Source organism: Chanos chanos, chromosome 1, assembly GCF_902362185.1.
Source record: "Chanos chanos chromosome 1, fChaCha1.1, whole genome shotgun sequence".
Lineage (NCBI taxonomy): Eukaryota > Metazoa > Chordata > Actinopteri > Gonorynchiformes > Chanidae > Chanos > Chanos chanos.
In genome coordinates, this window is record NC_044495.1 from 60,574,889 (window position 1) to 60,598,888 (window position 24,000).

Genomic DNA, 24,000 nt, shown 5'->3' on the forward strand with positions numbered 1-24,000 from the left:
GTAGACAGGTTAATCAGAAAGCTTTTATAGTCCAGACACTGCCGTTTAAATGAGAGTTTGAGATCTGATCAGCTCCGGCCTGACCTTACGCTCTCATCCTCTCCTCGGTAGCATCAGTGGGGGCTTTTTCTCGGACCAAAATTAAAAAAGAAAAACGCTTAAAAGATATGATAGAAACCAGACACGATCTGTGTCTGCAGATGAAAGGTATAACCTGGGAGAGAACAAAGTAAAAAAAGGTTTCATTGTGACAAAGCCCTTCTGTGGTCTGGTTCCTTCGTGTCTTTCTTCTCCTCATGAACAGGACAAATTGATGTTGACTCTGTGAGGCATTCATGTGACGTTTTGTATTACTGTCGAAATGCTTTCCCAGTCTACAAAGTAAAGGAACCATCTGAGAGAACTGGACCGTGATAAAGTCAATCAAATACTTCAAATACTTATTTAATTCGGAGGTATTTACTGCACGCGTATCTGTTGTGAAGTAGGATGCAGATGTTGGTGTTTTGCAGCGATTGGTCGACATACACAATACTCATTGGGCTTCACTATGTTTTGAAATGAGAAAAAAAGCTAAACATGAAATTCATGTATACAAATATTTTTAAACATCATTCCAAACTGCATGGATTCGTGGTGTTTGTGTTTTTTGTCTGTCATGTGATTGGTTGATTCTTTTTTCAGTTCCACTGTGCTCAGCAGCTGACAGGTTGGTGCCTCCACCATATCTGCACCAACTACAACAGCGTGTGTCGAAAATTCCCACGAGACATGAAAGCCAAGTGTTCAGGTACAGACTCATGCATATCACGGTCACACAAACGACTCACATACTCACAAACATCTTCACAAACATCCATGGCACTGTAATTTCTGAAAAGCATTTTTGAACATCCATGGCCTTCATTCTGAATGGCAGTTCAAATGATTTTAACTTTCATTAACAAAAGAAATCGTGGATGCAATACTTATGTGCGTCTTTTTGGTTAAATATCCAATTGGGATGTTCTTTTTAAAACGGGATTTTAATGATTCTGTGGGTGTTGTGGGGATGTGCTGTATCGAGGACCTATGGAATGGTATAGAGGTGTATTCTTACATCAGGGAGTCACAGTTCTAATCCCTTCTGAGTCTCACTTTCTGACTGTGACCCAGAGCCTAAGGGAACAAAAATGCCTTGTTCCTATTGGTGGGTGAGTCAGTCAGGTGACCTCTGGTGGGCTGTGACAGCCAGGTCCCTGTGGAGTTAATAAATACATTATTTTTACTGTGGAAGAGTGAGCGACCGGTGAAATCCTGTTTAGCGTGTATGCGTATAAGCGTATACATTATTTTAACAGCTATTGCAGATGTCACAATTATTGTATAGATATTTGGCCATGCGATGTGGTCATTTTTTACTGTTTTTTTTTTGTGTCTTTTAGAAAACCAAGATTACTTTGAGAAGCATCGATGGCCTCCCGTGTGGTACCTGAAAGAGGACGATCACTACCAGAGAGCTCGGAAGGAGCGGGAGAAAGAGGACTACCTGTATCAGAAACGACAGTGCAAACGCAAGTGGTTCCTCTGGAACCTTCCATCCTCCCCTTCTTCCAACTCCCCGTCCTCTCCGGGCTCTTCTGCTGTCATCTGATTGGTTCTCAGGGTGTAAGCTCCACCTTCGTGGGAGGGGGGAGGAAAGAGTAGAGTCTGCTGCATTGGCTGTGGTGGCCATCTTGGCTCAACAATTTGGGCCCTTTTGTCAGTTTCCTTAAAGCTGCACTCGTCAAGTCTTGTAGCCCAAGTTCTGACAATGAAAGGGACGGAAACTGAAGAAGGAGAGAGGGAGCTTTGGAAAAGAAGGTTCGTTTTTTGTTTTGTTTTGGCTTTTTTTTTTTTTTCTTCCTCCCAGCAGTGCTGGAGACAGAGCTTTATTCAAGGCTCCAATTTGCTAATGCTAAACGCTAACTTGGGTATCAGGTTCTGCGTCTTGTCCTGTGCACACTCCACACGAAAACACTAACGACAGCCTCACGCACTGTTACGTATTTCGTCCAGATGGAACCATCAGCAGCAGGGCCGTGCGAAGCCCGGATGAAAACCTGAAACTTGGGCTCATCTTTGTTTTCTGTGCTAATAACTTAAAATGCTACTTAAGTACTTATCAGCTGCAATGGACAAAAAAACAAAAACACGCGATTTAAAAAAAAACCAAAACAAACAAACAAAAAACAAAACTAATAACCAGACAACCAGCAAAACCACACAGGTGAAAGTGGACAAAAGTATCTCAGTTCTCAAACACTCTTCTACTTCACTCTACTCAGTCTACAATCATTCGCCCAGTGTTTCAGAGTGAAACCGACAAAACCGGGGGCCTTTTGAACGTGTTTTCGGCTCTCTGGTACACGCGAAGCAGGACGTCCCTGATTCGTTCTGATGGTCTTGTTGGACAGTCTGAGACTGCTGGACTGTCTCAGGCCTCTTGGAAGATTGTCCACATAGTCTGAAGTCGGTCATCAGGCCAAACAGAAGTTTATACAGCTCTTACACTGTTGTGCTTGTGTGTAAAATTAAAGAATTGTACGGGGGGGGGGGGGGGGGGGGGGGGCGCTTTTGTGCACAACTTGCCCTGGTGTTAAAGTTGAAGTGAACTGTGATAAATGCACACTGTGGTAGATGTGTGTGTGTGTGTGTGTGTGTGTGTATATGCACACACTTATTTTTTTTTTTAGTAGTGGTTACCTGTCAGAAAGGGCTCCCACTCTATACCTCTTCCCAATCACTCATCTGCATTTGACTGGCAAAGCTGATTCAGACATTTGGACCATTTGGAAATGAAACCTTTTTCCAAAAGTTAGCACGCAGCTACAGAACAAACACCTTTTCTGACACATGTCAGGTAGATGAGTTCAGGTCAGGGATTACCTCCTGAAGAGTTGCATCATAACTGCGTTATAACGTTAGTCCGTCTGATATATTGCCACTACAATCAAAATACTAAACCACTACTTTTCTTAGAGGTAGCTTTTTTTTTTTCCCCAGAAGGGTTCCACACACATTCTGTGCCCTACTACAGTGTAATGGTGGTGCTGTCCTGTGTCTTGGTTTAATCTACCAATCAGCATTCGCTCTGAGGTGTTTTCCTGCCCAGTACAGGGCAGTTGCTGCAGCCTTTTACCAAAGTGAACCTTTTAGATTGATGCTTTTTACCCAGCCCAGCGAATTCTGTATGTCTTGAGGTATGTCTCATGCAGCTATCAGGACATCCCTCTTCAACCCCCTCCCATCCCCCCCCCCCCCCCCCCCAACACACACACACATACACACATACACACACACACACGCAATGGAGGTGGGGGGGAGGTGGCCCATGACTGAATTGGTCTCATCCTAACTTTAGTCAGGTTCCGTAGAGTTTATTGTCATTTAGTGCTTTCTGCAGCCCGTAACTGAAGGACGTCTGCCTGGTGTACGTCGATATTCTTCCTCCGAAACACTAAGTTTGCTCTAGAGTGTAGCGTCTTCAGTATGCTTATAGGGACATGCTAAATACATTTAAATGCATTTAGAGTAGTTTAAATACATTCAGACACATTTAGAGTACTTTAAAGGAAGCAAAAAAGCAAAAAAAAAAAAAAAACCCCAAAAACACAGAGTCAGAATGCATTTATATAAAAAATACTTGTCTGATGAAATGCTAAAACCGGATGCTAAATGCTAAAACTGAATCGTTGATTCGCTGAGTGAACGCTGTGTGAAAGACAGGGTCGGTTTTAGTGAATCATAGACTGAACATTATGTGTAATGAAGACACTAACGGGGGGGGGGGGGTCTAGTGCATCTCTTCATTCTCTGTTCCCAGGGAGTTTGAGCTTTCAGTTGAAATGCTTGCACTGACATGCAGGTAAAATGTTCAGTGAAAAATCTGGCCAAGGCAGATTGCTTTTCATCTAGACAGTGGGAAAAAAAAAAACTAAGAAAAAAAAACAAAACAAATATTTTCGACAAAACCTGAGGTCTGCCTTTTTTTTTTTTTTTTTTGGGTTAAACAAGGTTATTAAAAAATTGCACTTCGGTATGCTAATGTAAGGCTAACTGAGCACAGGGGCGACCCTATCCTAGGTCATGGTAGTTCTATTTTATACCGTAGAGACTTTCGTGCATGCAGGCAAACAGAGAGTCTGTCAGAGGGAGACAATAATTCTGTGTCGGCTTTTTTTTTTTAAAGCCAGCTACACACCTACTTTAGAGCTGGAAATGTTACTACTTCATCGGATCACAGAAATAAACTGCATGTCAAAGGCTAGACTACAAGTAGCTATACAGTGGAATTTTCACAACAAGGGGCTTACAATTGGTACGAACTCTCTCTCTCTCTTTTTTTTTTTAATGGAAATGATGTGTCATTTACTTGCATTGTAGACTGTATATCAAACTCGTTCACATTTTATGGTATGTTTAAATGCAGTATTACGTGTCAACCAATGGGGAAATTGTAACCATGTACTTTAAACACATTACTTTGAATGTCACTCACAACTTAATGTTTAAATGGTCAAATACACTACTTTTCTCCCCCAGGGTGTTCAGGAGAAGGAAATTCTCTAGGTTGGATCAGATCAGTTGCCCGCTATACTTTGGCAAAGCGTGTTGCCATGTAAACGGACAGTTCCATAGACATTGGTTTACAGAAGGTGAGAACGCTGATCATTTTTGAACAACAGGACAACCTAAGTCAACTCTAACCCAACAGCTAACTCGAAACCAGATGTATTCAGATGTATGGTGAAACAGAGGATAGGCTAAGTTATCCGATTTGGTCTTACAGTGGCATAAAATGACGCTGCTGGTACACAAACAGATGAGAAGCATCAGGATCTAAATCAATCAATCAATTCAAGTTATTCCACCTCATGCCTTAACGTTAACGTATGTTTGACGGTGAATGTTGATATCGTCACTCTGTATTCGTTTGTATTTTGAGAGATGTGCCCCAGTACTATACTTACTAAATGTATTGTACAATGTATTGTATCAGCAGAATACGTAAAGTTATGTTGTACATACGTGAAAGAAACGAGTCTGTATTTGACCGCTTTGTTGGAATGTTTTACCCGGGTAGTTTCTCTAGGCTTCACGTGAATTCACGTTTTTCTTTTTTCTTCGAGGTAGCGTGTACTTGTTTTTCCCGCGTTGTCGTCTGAAAGGATGATATTAATCGCCTTGTTTCATAACTCCTCAATTACAGAATATAACGGTCTGTTCACCCCCACCCACGGCCTATCAAACCAATGCAGGGAATTCCGTTTCCCATCTGTGTTTTACGATTATCGACACTTTCTGTGAGATTTTAAATTAGACGGCGAGTTTGAGTCGAATGGTATGAATCCAAGCACTAAAAATGACGACAGTTTCAGCCAAACCATTGGGCCACTTTTTCTGACTGCTTTGAAATGTAAGACAGAGCTTAAAATACTCGTTTTTTCAATGTGAATACAAATAATAATCATATTAAAACAAAACCCTTACAGTAGATTCTTGCAGACTACTGAAAACTATGCAGCATACCCGTTGTTGTCCCAATGCACCTCAAGACGGTATTCAAACATAAAGCACGTTCTGTCTGCGTTTTATACTTGCTTGGATCAGCAAACATCAGGAACTTAACAAGCAAACTAAATAAAAGAGAATAAGTTAAAATTCATAAGTTAGCACTCAGAAACCGTTGGGTTCTTTTTCTATTAGTGTTAGGTGCTAGTAACACCGCTCTATTAGAAGCACAAAGCCAAAGGTTTTTTCGCTGCAGCGCCGGTAGATGAATTTTTTTCCCGCTGCACAATCAGAGTCGCATAGTGTCACTCCAATAAAGACGCCTTGAAAATGAAACGGCTAATTACAAAACTTGAATGTTTTCTCAGTATTGATTGCCTGAATTGACATTTTTCTCTTGTCAATTGGCGACGCATCTTTCTCTTGATCTGGAGAATTAAAAAATAAATAAGTAAATAAAAAGAAAAATAAATGAACAGATAAAGTTTGTATCGTTTATCGGGAGATGTAACTCTGAAACTGTAGCATGTGTTCTTGAAATGTGTAAATAGTGTTTATTTAATAAATGTGATTTAACGGTTCTCATGTGATTTATTGTCGTGTTTTATTTATGGAGACTATGAGCAATGAAATGACGAGCCTAAAAGTTTCTATTTATTCACTAAATAACAATTGGATGACCTAAGAGTTGAAAATATGATTGACATTTCCAGTAACCTATCGGTGCTCAAATTAAAATGATTTACCTGAAGAGGTCACCAATGAGAAAGTGCAGTGGGCCTGTCTTGGGTTCCAAAATTAGCTTTGAAGTGTGGTACAGGAGCGTAGGGTCAGGAAAACTCCGCCAAGTCTCCAAACGTCGAGAGTGGGCAACGTCCTGGTTGTGTTTCTCAGGTAAATTTGGTCTAATTCTTTACGAACGGTATACATTTTGCGACATTTTTATTGTTAATTCCGTGTACCTTGACAACGTCAAGTCAAGTGTGTACTGTGAGCACTGTGACGTTCTGAAAAGTGTGAAATCCCGCAGGCTTTAATGCATGAGGTAGACAAAGTATACGCCGAACAAAATATGCGTTTCTTGTAAAAAAAAAACAAAACAAAAACAAAAACAGTTCATTATTGAAAAGGGGCACGTTTAGCAACATGGCAACATTTGCCAAACGTTTAATGAACGAAAAGCCGACCGGTGCGTTTTCAGGTCGCTCATACAATTAGTTTCAACACTGTTAACTTTGATGCGTCAAAGGCGCTCAGGTGATTTCAAATCCACTCGCGCTTACTCCGTAGGACACAGGCCACTAGGTATTCTCCGGTTTGAAATGATATTTAAATAAAGGTACTCCACTTCTTTCTGTTCAGAAACTGACAATGTTGGTGGCTTTTGTCGTGGTCATCTTTGCCTGCGCCGTCGAGTCTCCGGTTGGAGCAGCGTCCGCTGAGACCCTGAGCCCGTCCGATGTCCGCTTCTGCAAGTAAGACGTTTTACGAGTCAGTTTGTCTCTCTCTTTTGCTCTATCCCTCACTCTTTGCCCCTGTTCCCCCCCCTCTTTATTGTCCCTCTCACACCCGGGGACTGTTTACTTCACCCAAACAAACTTAAAAACAACAACAACAACAACAACAACAAAAGTTCTCTCTCCTCCACATCACTATCAAACTGTACTGTTGTTGAGGGGGAGAAGTGAAGAGAAGGAGAGAGCTTATTTCCTCACACCTCTGCTCAGCTGGGGTGTAGGATTCCCTCAGAGTACACGACTGAGTCAGTGCGTGGAGCGCAGCAATTGACTGATCCCACACCAAACCCACTCGCCAGCGCCGACCGAATCCATTACCACCGCAGCGTGAAACCACTCTCAACTTTCACATGGAAGAAGGAGCCAGATGGTGGTTCGCTCTTGGCTCTGGTGTCAGGAGAGACTTGTGTCCCGTCATTTCAGACTCAGAAATACCGTGTTGCTGTGCTGATATTACTCTGAATCACATGTCCAGTGTGGGTTGGTTGGAGTCCAGGGCGGTGACGTCAGACCGCGGAGTGTCTGACTGAAGTTTGACTGAAGTTTCTTAGATCTGGTCAAAGGGGCTTCTTCTTCTTCTTTTTCTTTTTCTTCTTCTTCTTTTTCTTTCTTTTTCTTTTTTTTTTTTTTTAAATCTGTCTCTTGTGACGTGTTCAGGGGAGGTTTAGAGGTGATGTACCCAGAGCTGGACATCCGTGAGTGTATGGTCGTCCCTGCCGAGCTCAGGGAGAAGATCAGCAAGGAGTGGGGTCCCCCACGGGTGCGGCTGGCTGATGCAAAGCAGGTGAGAGGGACAGTCTGTGTGTGTGTGTGTGTGTGTTTGTGTGTGTGTGTGTGCGTGTGTGTGTTTGTGTTCGTGTGTGTGTGCATGTGCGTGTGTGTGTTTGTGTTCATGTGTATGTGTGTGTGTGGGCACCTCTCACTTCATGTAGATCATATAAAGTTCCATTCTGGGGGTAGGCATCTCTTCTGACAGGGACCATAAATTTGTAAGCTTTCAGTCTGGTTTGCCACTAGTGCACAGCCAATCAGAGCACAGCTTGGCTTCTGAATTTGAGTTTCGTTTGTTTTGTTCTCGTTCAGCATTATATTGGGGCCTGAACAATTCACAAATGGATTCACAAATGATACCAGTGGGAGAAAGGGTCTCCTCTTTTTGTAAAAACGTGCCATGGAAAAGCTACCGCTCTAGGTGGTGGGTTACCAACCATTCGTGCTATATGGGAGCTGTAGCAGAGTTGTGAAGACAGACGTGCTGTAGTTCCCAGTGTAAACTCACACTCATGTGATGAGGACGTGTCCGGGTCAATATTTAAACACGGATCTGCCTCCTGAACCGTGTGGCCGAGGTGTGGTTTTTGTATGTCTTCTGTCACCGACCACACCGTTTTGTAATTCTGCTTATGCATTAGGTATGTTATTGGGAACTGTATTATGTATGTTGTCATAAATGATAGTTTGCAGCCATTTCTCGCCCTCTGGGGACATTCGTTTCCTATTTGGTCCTGTCGCTGCTGCGTGTCTCTCAAATATCAGCGCTGTTATGTCGGCTTGATACCACAAGGGGGCGCAAGCACCCTATTAATTTGACGTTTTTACTCAGCTTCGGCGTCAAAGAGGCATTGTTTCTGAGTTTGTCTTCGTTGTTTGAATGTTTGAGACATTGAGACAGGATGGGCAGTTGATATTTGATTTTTTTTTTTAAATGCATAATTAGCTGACGGTCTGACTGTGTTCTTCTCAATTCTGTCCCCCAGTTTCACATAATTAGGTTATTATGTAGGAGAAATAAATGAATAAAATGCTGTGTGTTTCTTTGTCTTTCGTGCCTAGGTATTTGTGTCGCTGTACTGAACTTGAATGAACTCATTTTGGGTGAACAGTCAGTGAAACAGTTTTAGGAAAGTGTGTGAATTAAGAGAAGAGAGGGACAGCGTGTTTAGTTAGCCCCTCTGAGAACCAGTCTCCAAAACATTTAGATATGTGTCTGCTTTGTTACAGTCAGAACTGGAAACGAATCAGTCATCCTGTTTATGACCTCTGACCCCCAGTTGTCCCCAAACTTTGTCTAACAAAGACAGAGCGGATCGGCGTCAGTGTTGTAATAAATTATGATTTCAGTCGTGAAATGTTCAGACTCGGTGTTCTCTGCGTCGTGAAATGCATGCACGTCTACGATTGCAAAACACAGCTCTCCCTAAACATTTGCACGGTTCTTTACTGCACATGCTCCGAGTGGAGATGTGGTCTGTGTTTTCTTAGAAGCTTTTGTGTGTATTTATATATGTGTGTATATGTGTGTGTATACGTGTGTGTGTGTGTGTATGCGTGTGTGTGTGTATATGTGTGTGTGTGTGTGTGTGTGTGCATGCATGTGTGTGTATTTATATATGTATACGTGTGTGTGTGTATACGTGTGTGTGTGTGTGTATGCATGTGTGTATTTATATATGTGTGTATACGTGTGTGTATACGTGTGTGTGTGTGTGTGTATGCATGTGTGTGTATTTATATATGTGTGTATACGTGTGTGTGTGTGTGTGTATGCATGTGTGTGTATTTATATATGTGTGCGTGTGTGTGTGTGTGTATTTATATATGTATGCGTGTGTGTGTGTGTGTGTGTGTATTTATATATGTATACGTGTGTGTGCGTGTGTGTGTGTGAGTGTGTGTATTTATATATGTATACGTGTGTGCGCGTGCGTGTGTGTGTGTATTTATATATGTATACGTGTGTGTGCGTGCGTGTGTGTGTGTGTGTGTGTATTTATATATGTGTGTATATGTGTGTGTATACATGTGTGTGTGTGTGTGTGTATTTATATATGTATACGTGTGTGTGTGTATGTGTGTGTGTGTGTATTTATATATGTATACGTGTGTGTGTGTGTATTTTTGACACAGGAGCAGGGTTTTCCTCTGGAAACATATTGTACTGGAAGCAGATTTAGATTGTTTATATATATAGTTTTGGTTTCGCTTTTTCACGTGTTTTCATTTTTATAGCTTTAATTTGTTTATATTTTTATTTATTTATGTCCTGGAAAGATAAAACATAAAGCACTTTAAATCGACCTTTGTCTGGAACTCTTGTTGTTGTTTTTTCCTGCTGATATTTGTTTGTCATAATTTGAGCTAAAATGAGTCAAAAGCTTTTTAGCAGGAACGGATCCCATCTCGTCGCTCGGCTGCGGTTTTCAGCCAATCAGAGAGGAGTCCAGACTGACTCTAAAATAATAACGCTGTTTATCAGTTGGGTTTTAGACGGAAATTAATGACGGGTGTTTAGGCTCATTATAGGGGGTTTGGCGGTAATGAAGTGGGGACTGGGACTTGCAGTGCCGGATGAATCGAACGTTTTAAGGGACCTCAGGTCAATTTCAGTGGCTCATTGTCAGGAGAGATGTCAAGGAACATTCATTAAATAATTAATGGAAAATGATGATTATTATTATTTTTGGGTTTTTTTTTTATTATTATTATTATTATTATTATCATTATCAGCAGAGAACCTGTTTTTTTTCCCCCCCTCTATCAAAAATCTAAATGATAGTTATAAAATTCAAGCTCTGCTGAGTTTTTTTTTTTTTTTAAATTAAAAGCTAAGGAAACAAGTCACATTTTTGCAGGATATATTTTCAAGTATGGAGAGTTAGATGCAATATGACTTCTATTGTCTGTGGTAGTTTATGATTTTTTGTTCCGTTCTGCATTCATTGAACACTCCGCTGTGAGCTGACCGCAGCCCATGGGGTGCGGGACTGACCGTACGTTCTTGTGTTTCACGTGGACCGGAGCTTCGTTCCTCTTTCTCCTTCTCTGGTTTTTTCCAGCGGCACTCCGGGGCGACCCGAGAGAGAGTACGCAGCCCCCCGTAACTCCGAGGTTCACCGGGAACCGTCAGGTCACTCGGTACAAAGCCGCCGTCTGTCGGCCGCACGGGTCCAATCTGGTTTGAGGCAGCCCCGCGGCCCGGCGTCTGCGGCATCCCTTATATAAACTCCAAACAGAATCAGCCAGAGCCGAGCCGGGCAAAACAACACCGCACTCTGTCTATAAATTGGAAACTGAAAATTGAAGCCACTTCAATTTTAGGAGTTGGTTCATAAATTCCGTAGCTAAGCAGTCTGCTGTGTGGATGATGTATTGTGCTCGTGTCTCCCAAACCCCCTGTGATGTATGGCAGAATTAGCCTTACCCCTGTCCAGCATGATTCTCTTTTATTGCTGGACTTGGTGGCAGACAGCAAAACGGATTACACGTGAGATCAAATCAATACCAACTTTATTTACCGCGTTTTGAAACTCATCATACCCCCCCACCCCCACCCCCACCTAACCACCCCCACCCAACCACCCGTGTTTCTGACTCTTTGTCTGCCTGACAGTTATAACCACATTCGGCAGCTGGAGACCCTCTGGTGAGATTTGGGGTGAGGAAGATGAGGGTCTGTGTCAGCGTGTGGTCAGTCGGTCGTTGCTCCATGGTCGTTCTGTTTCCTCCTCTCTCTCTCTCTCTCTCTCTCTCTCTCCCTCTCTTTGTCTGTCTGTCTTTCTTTGTCTGTCTTTCTCTCACTCTGTCTTACTTTCCCTTTCACTCTCTGCCCTTTTTCCCGCTCTTTTTTTCTTTGTCTCTTTCTCTTCGCCTTGTCCTAGTCCTGTCCGCCACCTCACACACACACACGCACATGCACACACACATACATACGCATGCACACGCACGCACGCACACACACACACACACGCAGTAGCCACGGAAACGCAAGTCTGGTCCGGCAGGGCAGCGGCCAAGGGCCGACACTCGCTCCCCGCGGTGACACCCACTTCATTAGACCCTCCCCCGCCGAGGGCATGCTGGGTAATTGGAATGGAGGGGAAACTAGGCAGCGATCCAGCTCCGCGGCCCATAAATGGGCTTTCATTAGCCAAAACAAAAACAGGGGGGCACACACAAAAAAAAAAAAATACCAACAAAAAAAACAACAACAAAAAAAAACAGACTTCCCAATTCTCAAAGTAATGACTTACGCCCGTCGCTCCAACTTACTCTTCCGTCCACAGTGGCTGTATGTCACCGCTACGCTTTCTGGAAAATTCTTAATGGCGCCATCAGACTAATGGGTCTGCCTATACGTTTTATGTGTTCTACTCATCGGGTTAGCGCTCATTTACGTGACAAAAACATAAGAATGTAATAGGATATAAAATATAATGGCAGTTGTTGATGGCTTTGTGAAATTGCACTTTCCTCGCACTGAAATTCTCGGTCTCTGCGTGTTACTCTTGTTCCGTCCAGCATTAATAAATGTGTAATTAAGATCGAAGAAGTTGTTATTTATTTATTCGTCTATTTATGTATTTTTTTTGTTTTTTTTTTCGGCTGGCCTTTTAAGTTTGAGATGCGGTCTCGGCGTGTAGTCTATGGGAATACATTACCATGTAGCAGCAGGTTTCTCCCTGCGTGAGCCTTTTTTTCAGAGAATTAACTGAATTTGTCAAACCTTAATGGGGTCATCGGTGGTGGAGAGAAAAAAAAAAAAAAAAGAGAGAGAGAGTCAATCAGCTAGATTAATCACACTTTTGTTTTAACCATCCAAATGCAGCTGGATGTGAAATGGTTTCCAGGCGGGACTCACAAACCGCACACGGGGGGAAGACAAACTCGCCACAGACCCAGACAACACTGCAGACGATTAAGAGACAGACATAGTGCAGGCTATGGTCTGATAGATTTTTCACGCAGTGATTGGAGGAGATTTTTTAATCTACCAATCGTGGACTGCGTTACTGGACTGCGTTAATCATAGGCTATGGTTTTTGCATAGGCAGATAAGGTGGACAAACAAAAATTATTTTAAATAAATCTACTCAACACTTTGGCAGGCAAACATTAAACCCTAGGACCTGCTTTCAGAGATCTCATTCTCTTATTTATTTCATTTTTACATTTTTTTGCTTTAAATGTGTTTTGTTTTAACACTTTTCTTCTTGTCTGAATCTCTGAAAGCAGTTGTCACAGATTTTCTGTCTTAATGCGGCTCCTGTCAGCGGAGGGACGAGAGAAAAATCGTAACGTTTGTCCAGGCGTCTCCGGGAACATTGTCTTTTCTGAGTGTGTGTTCTGTGTTGACAGTTTGGTGGCTGTGTAATTGGCAGCATACTGTGTACTAACACTTGCCTCGTTCCAGTTCTGCTAACGTCTTTGACGCATTAAGACCATGAGGGTTTTTTTTCCCTTTTTTTTTTTTTTTCATGCTTCAGTTTTACCCAAGAGGAGCAAAGATGAAGCTAGCAAATGTTCACAGAGATACATGTAAAAATACACAAACACTCAGAGAGATGCATGTAAAAATACACAAACACTCATAGAGATGTATGAAAAAAATACACAAATACTCACAGAGATTTATGAAAAAAATACACACACACTCAGAGAGATGTATGAAAAAAATACACAAACAACTCAGAGAGACGCATGTAAAAATACACAAACACTCACAGAGATGTATGAAAAAAATACACAAACACTCACAGAGATGTATGAAAAAAATACACAAACACTCACAGAGATGCATATAAAAATACACAAACACTCAGAGAGACGCATGTAAAAATACACAAACACTCACAGAGATGTATGAAAAAAATACACAAACAACTCAGAGAGACGCATGTAAAAATACACAAACACTCACAGAGATGCATGTAAAAATACACAAACACTCACAGAGATGTATGAAAAAAATACACAAACAACTCAGAGAGACGCATGTAAAAATACACAAACACTCACAGAGATGTATGAAAAAAATACACAAACAACTCAGAGAGACGCATGTAAAAATACACAAACACTCACAGAGATGTATGAAAAAAATACACAAACAACTCAGAAAGATGCATGTAAAAATGCACAAACACTCACAGAGATGTATGAAAAAAATACACAAACACTCACAGAGATGAATGTAAAAATACACAAACACTCACAGAGATGCATGTAAAAATACACAAACACTCACAAAGATGTATGAAAAAATACACAAACACTCACAGAGATTTATGAAAAAAATACACACACACTCACAGAGATGCATGTAAAAATACACAAACACTCAGAGAGATGCATATAAAAATACACAAACACTCAGAGAGACGCATGTAAAAATACACAAACACTCACAGAGATGTATGAAAAAAATACACAAACACTCAGAGAGATGCAAGTAAAAATACATAAACACTCACAGAGATGCATGTAAAAATACACAAACACTCAGAGAGATGCATGTAAAAATACACACACACTCACAGAGATGTATGAATAAAATACACAAACACTCACAGAGATGTATGAAAAAATACACACACACTCACAGAGATGCATGTAAAAATACACAAACACTCATAGAGATGTATGAAAAAAATACACAAATACTCACAGAGATTTATGAAAAAAATACACACACACTCAGAGAGATGTATGAAAAAAATACACAAACAACTCAGAGAGACGCATGTAAAAATACACAAACACTCACAGAGATGTATGAAAAAAATACACAAACACTCACAGAGATGTATGAAAAAAATACACAAACACTCACAGAGATGCATATAAAAATACACAAACACTCACAGAGATGTATGAAAAAAATACACACACACTCACAGAGATGTATGAAAAAAATACACAAACACTCACAGAGATGCATATAAAAATACACAAACACTCAGAGAGACGCATGTAAAAATACACAAACAACTCAGAGAGATGTGTGAAAAAAATACACAAACACTCACAAAGATGTATGAAAAAAATACACAAACACTCAAAGAGACACATGCAAAAAATGTATATGCTCTTTTTTTAAACATAAAAGATTGTTTTTTTTGCATGTAATTGCAGAAAACATTTTCTTTTTTTTTTTTGGTAAAGCCACTTAGACAAAACCAGAGTAACAGACCAGAGTAACAGAACATTTTGTATGAGGGAATCTTTTAAATAAAAATAAAAGGCGACTATAGGATTTGACTGTTTAGAAATGATGGAATATTTTCATCAGCCTGTGCAGGAGGTGTTGTAAATACTCTGGTGGGTTTTAGATTATTGGCATTTTATCATGTTATAAAAGTGTATTTATATCCATAATCTGCCACTCTTTTTGGTTTAGATCTGCCCTCATAGAGCATCACTGGAATTACAAAGGTGTTTAAAAAAAAAACAACCTAAAGGAAATTTTAGAAATCTGTCCCTTTGTCTTCAGTGTTCCCAGATGACATTGCACAAGTTAAATGTAGAATGTGAGTGAAGCTGCTGTGGTTGTAGGGGGGGGGGGGGGGGGGGGGGGCGTTCCTTCAGGGAATCATAAGGTCTTCTTTAGATTAGAGAGCCTATCCGAGCCTAAGAGACAGGTTCCTGTCAAGTCCAGAGGCCAGGAACACAAGCGCTGAAACCATTACTGCGATTAGAACTGCCTGGTTTTCTGATCTCCTCAGCTTCTGTTTCCTCTCTCTTTCTCTCTCTCTCTCTCTCTCTCTCTCTTTCACTCTCTATCTCTATCTCACCCTTCTCTCTCTCCCTCTCTCTCTCTTTCTCTCGCTCGCCCTGCGTGTGAATGATTTCGTACGCTTTGCTTAAACCTTGTGGAGGCGTCAAGAGAGGATTTGAATGCGACCGTCCCTCCCTCTCTTTCTCTCTCTCTCTCTCTCTCCCTCCCTCCCTCCCTCCCTCCATCCATCCATCCTCTCCTCCCTCTCTCTGTTTTTTTTTTCTCGACGTTGTCGTTTTTCTTATCTTATTTCGGTGAGTCTCAGCTATCTTTTTTTTTTGGGGGGGGGGTTTTCTCGCGGTGCCGGTGACGACGGCATCGGGCAGAACGGTCGAAGCCCGGCTGTACCCTCAGCGGGCAGCCGTCTCCACGCTGCCCACTCACCCTCTCCAGCCTTGGCAGCGCCGCTCTCTCTCCGCGGGTGGGGTTCCTCTCTCTCTCTCTTCGGCGGACCCTGTCATTCCCGGGAAAAGCCTACACCTCCTCCCATGCAGGATTCCAGAAAGGTCTTCCTGTTGGGGCTGCTGAAAGCCGGAGGAAGACAGGAGGGATTTTTCATTTTCTTTTTTTACTTTCAGTGGGCGACTGTCCTCGTTTTAGTCTCCATTCATCTCTGAAGAGAGAGTGAGCGATAGAGAGAGAGAGAGGAGAGAGGTGTGTGTGTGTGTGTGGGGGGGGGGGGGGGCTGTGAATCAAACACATATATTTGAGTGTCTGAAGGCACTTTTTGTAGTCAGTTCAGTCATGTTATGAACGATGTGTTTTATGGGGGTGAGGCGATGCCTTCCGTCGACTGTTTAATGGTGGATGTTCTGTCACGCAGGGTGGGTGTCAAAAGCATGCAGGATTGTGTTGGCTCATTTAAACCGCGTTCAGGGTAGGCATTGCCCGGGCCTTTTTTTTTTTTACTAATGTTTCCGTTTGTAATGATAAAAACCACGTTGGCACGACCTCTGACCTCCCCCATCTCTCCAGTCATCCCTCCCTTCTCTTACTCATCCAGAATGATTCACTCATCTGCTGTGAAAAAAAAAAAATACAAAAAAAAAAAAACAACCTCCCAGTAACTCCCAGGCCTGGAGAGAGCAGAGCTGCAGCTATGGATTGATTATGCGTTCTCTGTTTGAATGGCGAGAGCCAATAAGCCATCTAATCTCCATTTCCACAAAACCGCTCTGATTTACATGTTGTATAAGCGCTCGGAGGCCGTGCTGCTGACGCCATTTCGGCTCAGGGACTCGACAGTAGATCAGGTGATACTCGGACACTGGCCTTTATATTGTCCCCTGTGTGAAAAGACCCCACAGTGTTAGGGTGAAGGGGCGGGGGGGGGGGGGGAGGGGGGGCATGGAAGAGGGCACCTCAGGGAGGGGCTTTCACAACTCAGTGACTTTTGAACTTTGACACCAAAAATGGATTTTCAGTCTGACTCTTAAGTTTGTCTCCTACACTTTTCCTCGTCTTTTTTTTCTCCTTTACTTGTGTTGTTTTGTTTTGTTTTTAACCTTAAGCAGTTTGCACTCTGTCTCTCTCTCTCTTTCTTTCTTTCTCTCTCTCTCTCTCTCTTTCTTTCTCTCTCTCTCTCTTTCTTTCTCTCTCTCGCTCTCTCTCTCTCTCTTTTCTCACTTTTCTTCCACCATGACATCCCTACGTTTCTCATTTTTTGCTCTAAATTTCTCTCTGTCCTTCTTTTGTTGTCATGTTTCTTTGTCTCAGCATTTGTGGTACACACTTGTATCCCCTGTGTTGCTTCAGACCGTAAGCATCAGTGAGTTACTGGTTCACTATCAATGACTGTGAATGGTACTCAGTTAGTAAAGGCACTGTCTTAGAGCAGTCCCTCCTCCTGATTGGACAGAAAGGCGTCTGCCTGTGTCTGAGGCATGTGATGCCTGTTTGTGGCTGACCGTGAGTGATGCGTCTGATTTTCTTATTATGACCTTTGGTGAAGAAGGTCCCTCCCAGCCCTGCTGCACCGGAGTTGTCCCGTCCACCGGAGTTGTCCCGTCCACCGGAGTTGTCTCGTCCACTGGAGTTGTCCCGTCCACTGGAGGCGTCCTGTCCACTGTCCTCAATGCACTAGTTTCCCCATGTCTCTGATATCAAAACTCTACAGCACATGAAGGAAAATGATCACTATGTCACAGGATGTGCACACTATGTGCTCTCCATCTGACCATCCATCCATCCTTCCATTCATTCATCCATCCATCCATCCATTCATCTCTTATTTTGTCTGTTGAAGACCACCTTAGATGGGTGAGAATCTGTTTTCTGTTTTCATTGTGTGTGAACGAGGTGTGAACTGATTCAGTGCGATGGATATTACGCTGTTGTTGGGTTTTTTTTTTTTCCCAACACGTGGGATTATATGAGGATTATACGGAAGGCGACTGGGGGGAAAACACCGAACGCACAAATAAAACCGATCAATTGATTCAATTAAACACGGTTTAAACTTTAGGCTTTCTGGAGCCTCTTATGTTCTGTCTTTCAGAATCTGTCTGTTTTTCTTCCGTTTTGTTTCATTCTTTCAATGTGTACCACACTTTTGCAAAATTCTCACCAAACATTTTACTCGGCGGTAGAACAGAGGGGAAAAAAATGGGAGAAAAAATGGAAAAGATTAGAGTGTAAGAGGTAGGGAGAGGAGAGAGATTGAAAAGAAAGGAATTACACAGACTTACCAGTCACAACCTGTGATTTTCACTCATAAATCTCATTAAAGTCGAGAACGCTTCTGTGGGGCCGATCTCGCCTTGACACATGTTATGTGGCAGTTATTTTGAAGTTCGGAGACGCAATAATCCACGTCGAAACGGGGCTTGTGCCGCCCGTGAATGCCAGGATAAACACGCAGAAATTAAATTTCTATTTATACGATGCTGAGGAAAGAGCCAAGCGCTTTGGTGGAGGATCAGTACGGAACAGACCAGCAGGGGAAACGCAGGCAGCAGGAGTAATTAACACTTGTGTTAAGTCAAAATGGAGAATCTTCTCTTCCCTGGCAGCCCGGCGTCGGCGTTGAGTTTGGGTTTTTGGGGGGACAGTGTGTGTGTCATTCAGCGTCAAGCTGTTTGAGGATATCTGCCCGCAGTTGTTTATGGCGTGTGTGTGTGTGTGTGTGTGTGTGTGTGTGTAGATACACGGTCGAACTGGCTCTTTGAGTACAGACTGAAATTGCGAAATTACAGCAAGCTGATATGTCCAGATCTTTTGGTTAACTTTTTTTTTTGTTTGTTTGTTTTTTGTTTTTTTGGAGGTGGGAGGGGGCGGTTGTGTTTTGTGATTCAGAAATTGATTCCGTATAATCTAACGACTTGTAATATCAGTAACATCAAGCAATGATTCTGTCATCGCTGGAAAGGACAGAGAGAAGAGGCGGTTTTTCTGTCAGCTGTAAACTTGTTCCTCTTTCTGTTTCTCAGGTTTACAGGAAATGTGGATTTGAATCATTAAAATAGATTAGATGAGCTATGTCTTTTCTGGGGTTTTTTTTTTCATATGTTTTTTTGTGGTAGATAAAAGATTACCTGTAACAAATATTCGGTGCAACAGGATAAAAGTGCTGGGCAGATTTTAACCCAAACAGAATCAATCCACAGTGAGGAAATGAAGGCAGACTACAGGTACTTCACCTACAACACTCAATCAGTAGATAGGTGACACTTAACAAAGAGGTGAGAACAAAGGAGTGAGTGTGTGTGTCTGTGTGTTTGTATACACATATATATTAGGGCTGTCAAAGTTAACACATTAAGGCAATTTTTTTTAACGTCACTAATTTTTTTTTAACGCTGTTAACGCAAATCCTAATATGACCCTTTGAATCACCCGGAGTTGAAGGAAAGCTAGGTTAGCTGGCTAGCCAACTATGTCACCTGCCACATCAGTACCTTGTGAGAGGTTGTTTTCCTTCTCTGGGCATATTGCACAGTAAGTGAGCTGCCCTATCATCCAAAAATGGAACCAGATGTGTGTGTCTAAGCAACTGGCTCGGTGCAAAGGAATAGGAAAAGTATACCCGCAGTATCTAAGAGTAGCATTTAAAATTTTGGAATCAGTCAAAACGCACAAAATCCAAAATGGCCAACCTGCTGTTGGGCGGATTTAATGAATGTGATTGGGAAAACTGTTTGTACTGAGTAGACTAATCATATTGGCAGTTTCATTTTGAATTGTCTTATGTTAAGCTGCTGTTGTACACTCCTGTTGGTGGAGTAGGTTTTGTGAATTGCTGGTAAATAATAAATACATCTGGATGAAGCATATTTTGTCCACTCATGTTTATAGACATGTTGCACTTGAATAATCTTTCATTAGGGTGAAATTTGAGCAGATAAAAAATGTGTGATTAATCACGATTAACTACACAAACTCATACGATTAATCACGATTGACTACACACACTCATACGATTAATCACGATTAACTACACAAACTCATGCGATTAATCACGATTAACTACACAAACTCATACAATTGATCACGAATAATTATTTCAATCTTTTTATATATTTTAGAGTTGTTACTCTGTGTGTGTGTGTGTGTGTGTGTATAGATATATGTGTGTATGCCATACTCATCATCACTTACACCTGTTCCTGATCTCTGGAATCATTATACATACACACATACACAAACACACACACACACATACACACACACATACGTGTGTTTGTGTGTGTGTGTGTGTGTGTGTGTGTGTGTGTGTGTGTGTATGCGCGTGTATAATGAGTCCACAGATAGATCAGAAACAGGTGTGAGTGATAATCAGTCAGGGCGGATGCCGCTGATTATGGCCCGAAGTGGAGGAGGAGCCTGTGGTTAGTGAAGCTGTGAAGCCGAGTGCTGATAGGCCAAATCAGAGGGAGGCGGAGACGAGGAAGTGACGTTACCTTGACTCACTCAAAGAGGAAAAACTGCCTCCAGAAAGTTTGGGTATCTTGGTGGACGTGACGTGTATCAGGGGCTGGAGTTTGTGGCCATTTTTTGGTTTCAGGGTAACCAGGGTAACCTACCCTTATAAACCTTATCAAACTGGCTCTAGCCCTGAGCTCAAGACCGCTAATCACAGCAAAGAGTCATTGGACAAGAAGAAAGCCTCTCCATGTCCAGTTTTCTTTCCATCCTGGTGATGTTATTGTCTCAGATACAGCTGGAGGAGCCAGTGCTGTAAACAAAGACTGTAGTGAAGAAATGTTGTCCAGTAGACTGCTGAATGTTTTAGACGTTTTGGAAAGGAGACTTTGCGTCCTCCCGCCGTGCGTGTGTGAACTCTGTCGTGTTCCACAGCACAGCCCCCAAGAGAACGAAAACGATTCTCTCCATCCGTCGCCTGCTCACGGCCAAAATGCTCCAACCGTTCTCGACGCCTCCTCCTGATCGACCAACCCAAGGAGGTTGTTGGAGCTAGCGCGGGCCGACGACTGTTAGCGCTACGCGCTGCCTTTGCCTTTGGCAAAACCGACAGACAGTGAAGTGAGTTCATCAGTCGTAAAAACCTGGGTTCTGACAGGAGAACCGGGCCGTTGAAGACACCGTAGTGGTGTTTTTTTTTTCTTTTTTTTTCCTTTTTTTTTTTTTTTTTCTGAGACTAACTTTGATTGATCTGGGCTGGTTTTGTTCCTCGGAGAGAATGCGGTTCCTGATAAGGCTTAGCTGCCATCTATTCCTCGTCATTCCTCTGATCCCTCCGTTTTTTTGGAAGGGATGGAAATGCTATGCAAATGATTTAGTAATCCCTTTACATCATTATGTTCCATTCCTCTCTTTCATTCTTCACACTCTCAGATTTTACACCACACTCTCCTCTCCTCTCCTCTCCTCTCTTCTCCTCTCTTCTCCTCTCCTCTCCACGTTGCACCTCACAGAGAAGTTCTCGAGTTTTACCGGGAGGAATCTGCGATCTGTGATTTTTAAATTTTTTTTCCCTCTCTGAACCACCACAAGATGCACTGCATTTATCTGTATTGTGAACGCTCACAAAATATGCGTTTTGAGTTAATCTACGCAAATCATTTTCCGGTTTCAAGAGCGTTCCATTTCAAAACAACGCCACCAGCTCTCTAGAATGTTCCCCGGAAAAAAAAAAAACTCGCTCTTGCATCGCGAACAAAACAAGTTAAAAGAGGAAAGTCCCAACTCTGGTACTCAGACAGGTGTGACCTATTTTCTGAAGTTTAGTTTAGCTCACCGGAGGCACTTTAAGCACAGGCGCTTTTTTTTTTTCCCGCCCGTTTGCCAGCGCAGGAGAGCAGGCAAAAGTAGTTCAGCGCTGATCGGCTTTGGAGACAGAATCGGCCTGACAGAAGCAGAAGAAGACAACCAAGCCTAATTCAGCGGGGAAAGTGTGGAGATACGAGATTGTGACCTGTGTCTGTCTACCGTTTTTGTTGTTGTGGTTGTTGTTGTTGTTGTTGTTGTTGTCCTAAGGGTTGGTGTTTAAAAATAATAAGGGAGAAGTGGGATGGTCTTACATCCAAGAAGCTTAAAACGCAAAATCTCGAGTAAGCCCAATTTTCGACAGCCAATCGCGTTGGGCTTTTCTGAAGGTTTTGTGTTGATCGTTTCAACTGACTCACGTATATACCCCCCCCCGTTCAAAATAAAAACAGTGGAGGTTTATCTGGCTTTTCAAAAAAAAAATGTATCTCGACATTTATCCAGTTTAATCTTCTTAACATATTAAAGTCATTTGCATTACCCTGAAGTGACTGAGGCAGAGACGTGTTTCTCTCTTCCCCCACAATGCACTGGGACTTGGAGCGGAATGTGGACATTTGTGTCTCTTCTGAGAGAAAGAGACAAGTGGGCAGAAGTCAGCAACCAACTTTGTCTTAGCTGTCCGGAGACTTTACCATACCCTGCTGCTGTGTGTGTGTGTGTGTGTGTGTGTTCAGGGCTTGCGTCATTTTCTGATAACTGCCCCAACTGTTGCTGCGCTGGTTCTCTTTGTTGCGTAGAATTGAAAAGTTCACAGTTTGAAAGTCGTTTTAGTTGATGCGTCCCTAGCCTAGCCTTTTTTGTTTGTCTTTTTTTTTTTTTTTTTTTTTTGGTAGTGGATCTGAAAATCAGTAGATCCAGATAAAAAAAATAAAACAGAGAAACAAGAAGGGATTAAAAGCAGATCAAGCTTTTCCAAAATTTGTATATGTATATGAATATGAATATAGAAAAGGTTTAATCAATTTTTCCTTCTTTTTTTATATATATATATATATATATATACCGAGCTTAAAAATTGAGCTTCCAAGAGCAGGCATTTTTGTGTAGCACAGTGGTCTCAAAAATGTGAAGTTAGCTTACACTTCGTTTTAGCTGTGTTGGCAAGTGAGAGCGAATGAATTTGAGTCTGTGGTTAATCCGACATTCAGAAATGATCAAAATAATTAGCTGGATACAGAATCCGCGGCTCTGGCGGATGTGGCTTGAATTCCCTGTCTCTCCGCTAAACGTCACCCCGTTCACTCCTGTCTCTATCGACAGTTTGGTGTCGTTACGGTGGACGGCTCTGGTCGTAACCTTTTCGTCTGGGCGGGATGAGGCTTCGCGGCGGAATAGTTTGGGACAGGAACAGTGTGGCGGACAACGATTTGAGGCCTGACGTTCCGACAGTTTAAATACCATTTGTCAGACCTCGTACGCGACGCAAAGCGAGATCCCGAACGTTTGGCCAAAACTCGCCACCATAACCTTTACGTGATGGCCCTCCTCACGCTACAGTGCCCCGCCCAGACCGGACGCGCTCCACATGGCGTTTTTACGTCGAATTTCAGCCGAGTCAAACAAACTGAACCGAGACGGAAGAGTTTTCAGCGATGATTCACGGTTCGGACGGCGACTGGGGCAGCTTTGCCCTGCGGGGTTCGCGCGTGCTTTTGTTTTTGGCCGTGGGGTTTTTAATTTGGGGGGTTTTTTTTTAGGGTGCAGGGCTAACGGTAGAGAAGTTTCCTGGCAGACAAAGAAGACTGAGTCTATTCACGGAACCCTGTTGTTTTTTTTCTGTCACTTCTGGTATTCAGAGAAAATCATTTAACCCCATTAGAGGAGTTGGTTCTTAATTGGCCAAATAAATAAGAGTTTATTGAGAGCTACTCTGAGACCAGCTGATAACTTTTTGATTCCCCCTGTGTCTGGCAAGTACAGAGGCCCAGAGATGCTTAAGTTGGCAGAGAAGAAGGATTCTGCTATAATTGTGACTCAGTATTAGTGAGAGAGACCATTAAATCACACTTCTCTTGTCAGGTTTAATTGTCCTCCTCCAAGTAAAATGTAACCTCATTCGAATTTCACACGTTTTGTTTGCTGTTGGAACCAGGTGGATGCGTCTGCTCCCCATTGATTCGTGCTGAAATTCGCTGCTTGATTTCTTTATTTATTTATTTTTTCAGATGT

General features: G+C 42.3%; 2 protein-coding genes across 2 annotated transcripts in view; both read left to right on the forward strand.

Annotated features, from left to right (window-relative positions):
* rhobtb2a (Rho related BTB domain containing 2a) overlaps positions 1–1,737 on the forward strand; it is a 15,172-nt gene extending 13,435 nt beyond the window's left edge. Inside the window, exons 9-10 of the mRNA XM_030776088.1 lie at positions 685–790; positions 1,425–1,737. Coding sequence (XP_030631948.1) covers positions 685–790; positions 1,425–1,633 — 315 coding nt within the window. The 3' untranslated portion in view covers positions 1,634–1,737. The remainder of the gene's footprint in view (positions 1–684; positions 791–1,424) is intronic.
* Positions 1,738–6,903: 5,166 nt separating this feature from the next.
* Positions 6,904–24,000, forward strand: part of pebp4 (phosphatidylethanolamine binding protein 4) — an 80,929-nt gene continuing 63,832 nt past the window's right edge. The window contains exons 1-2 of the mRNA XM_030766610.1: positions 6,904–7,007; positions 7,707–7,833. Of these exons, the coding sequence (XP_030622470.1) occupies positions 6,904–7,007; positions 7,707–7,833 (231 nt within the window). The remainder of the gene's footprint in view (positions 7,008–7,706; positions 7,834–24,000) is intronic.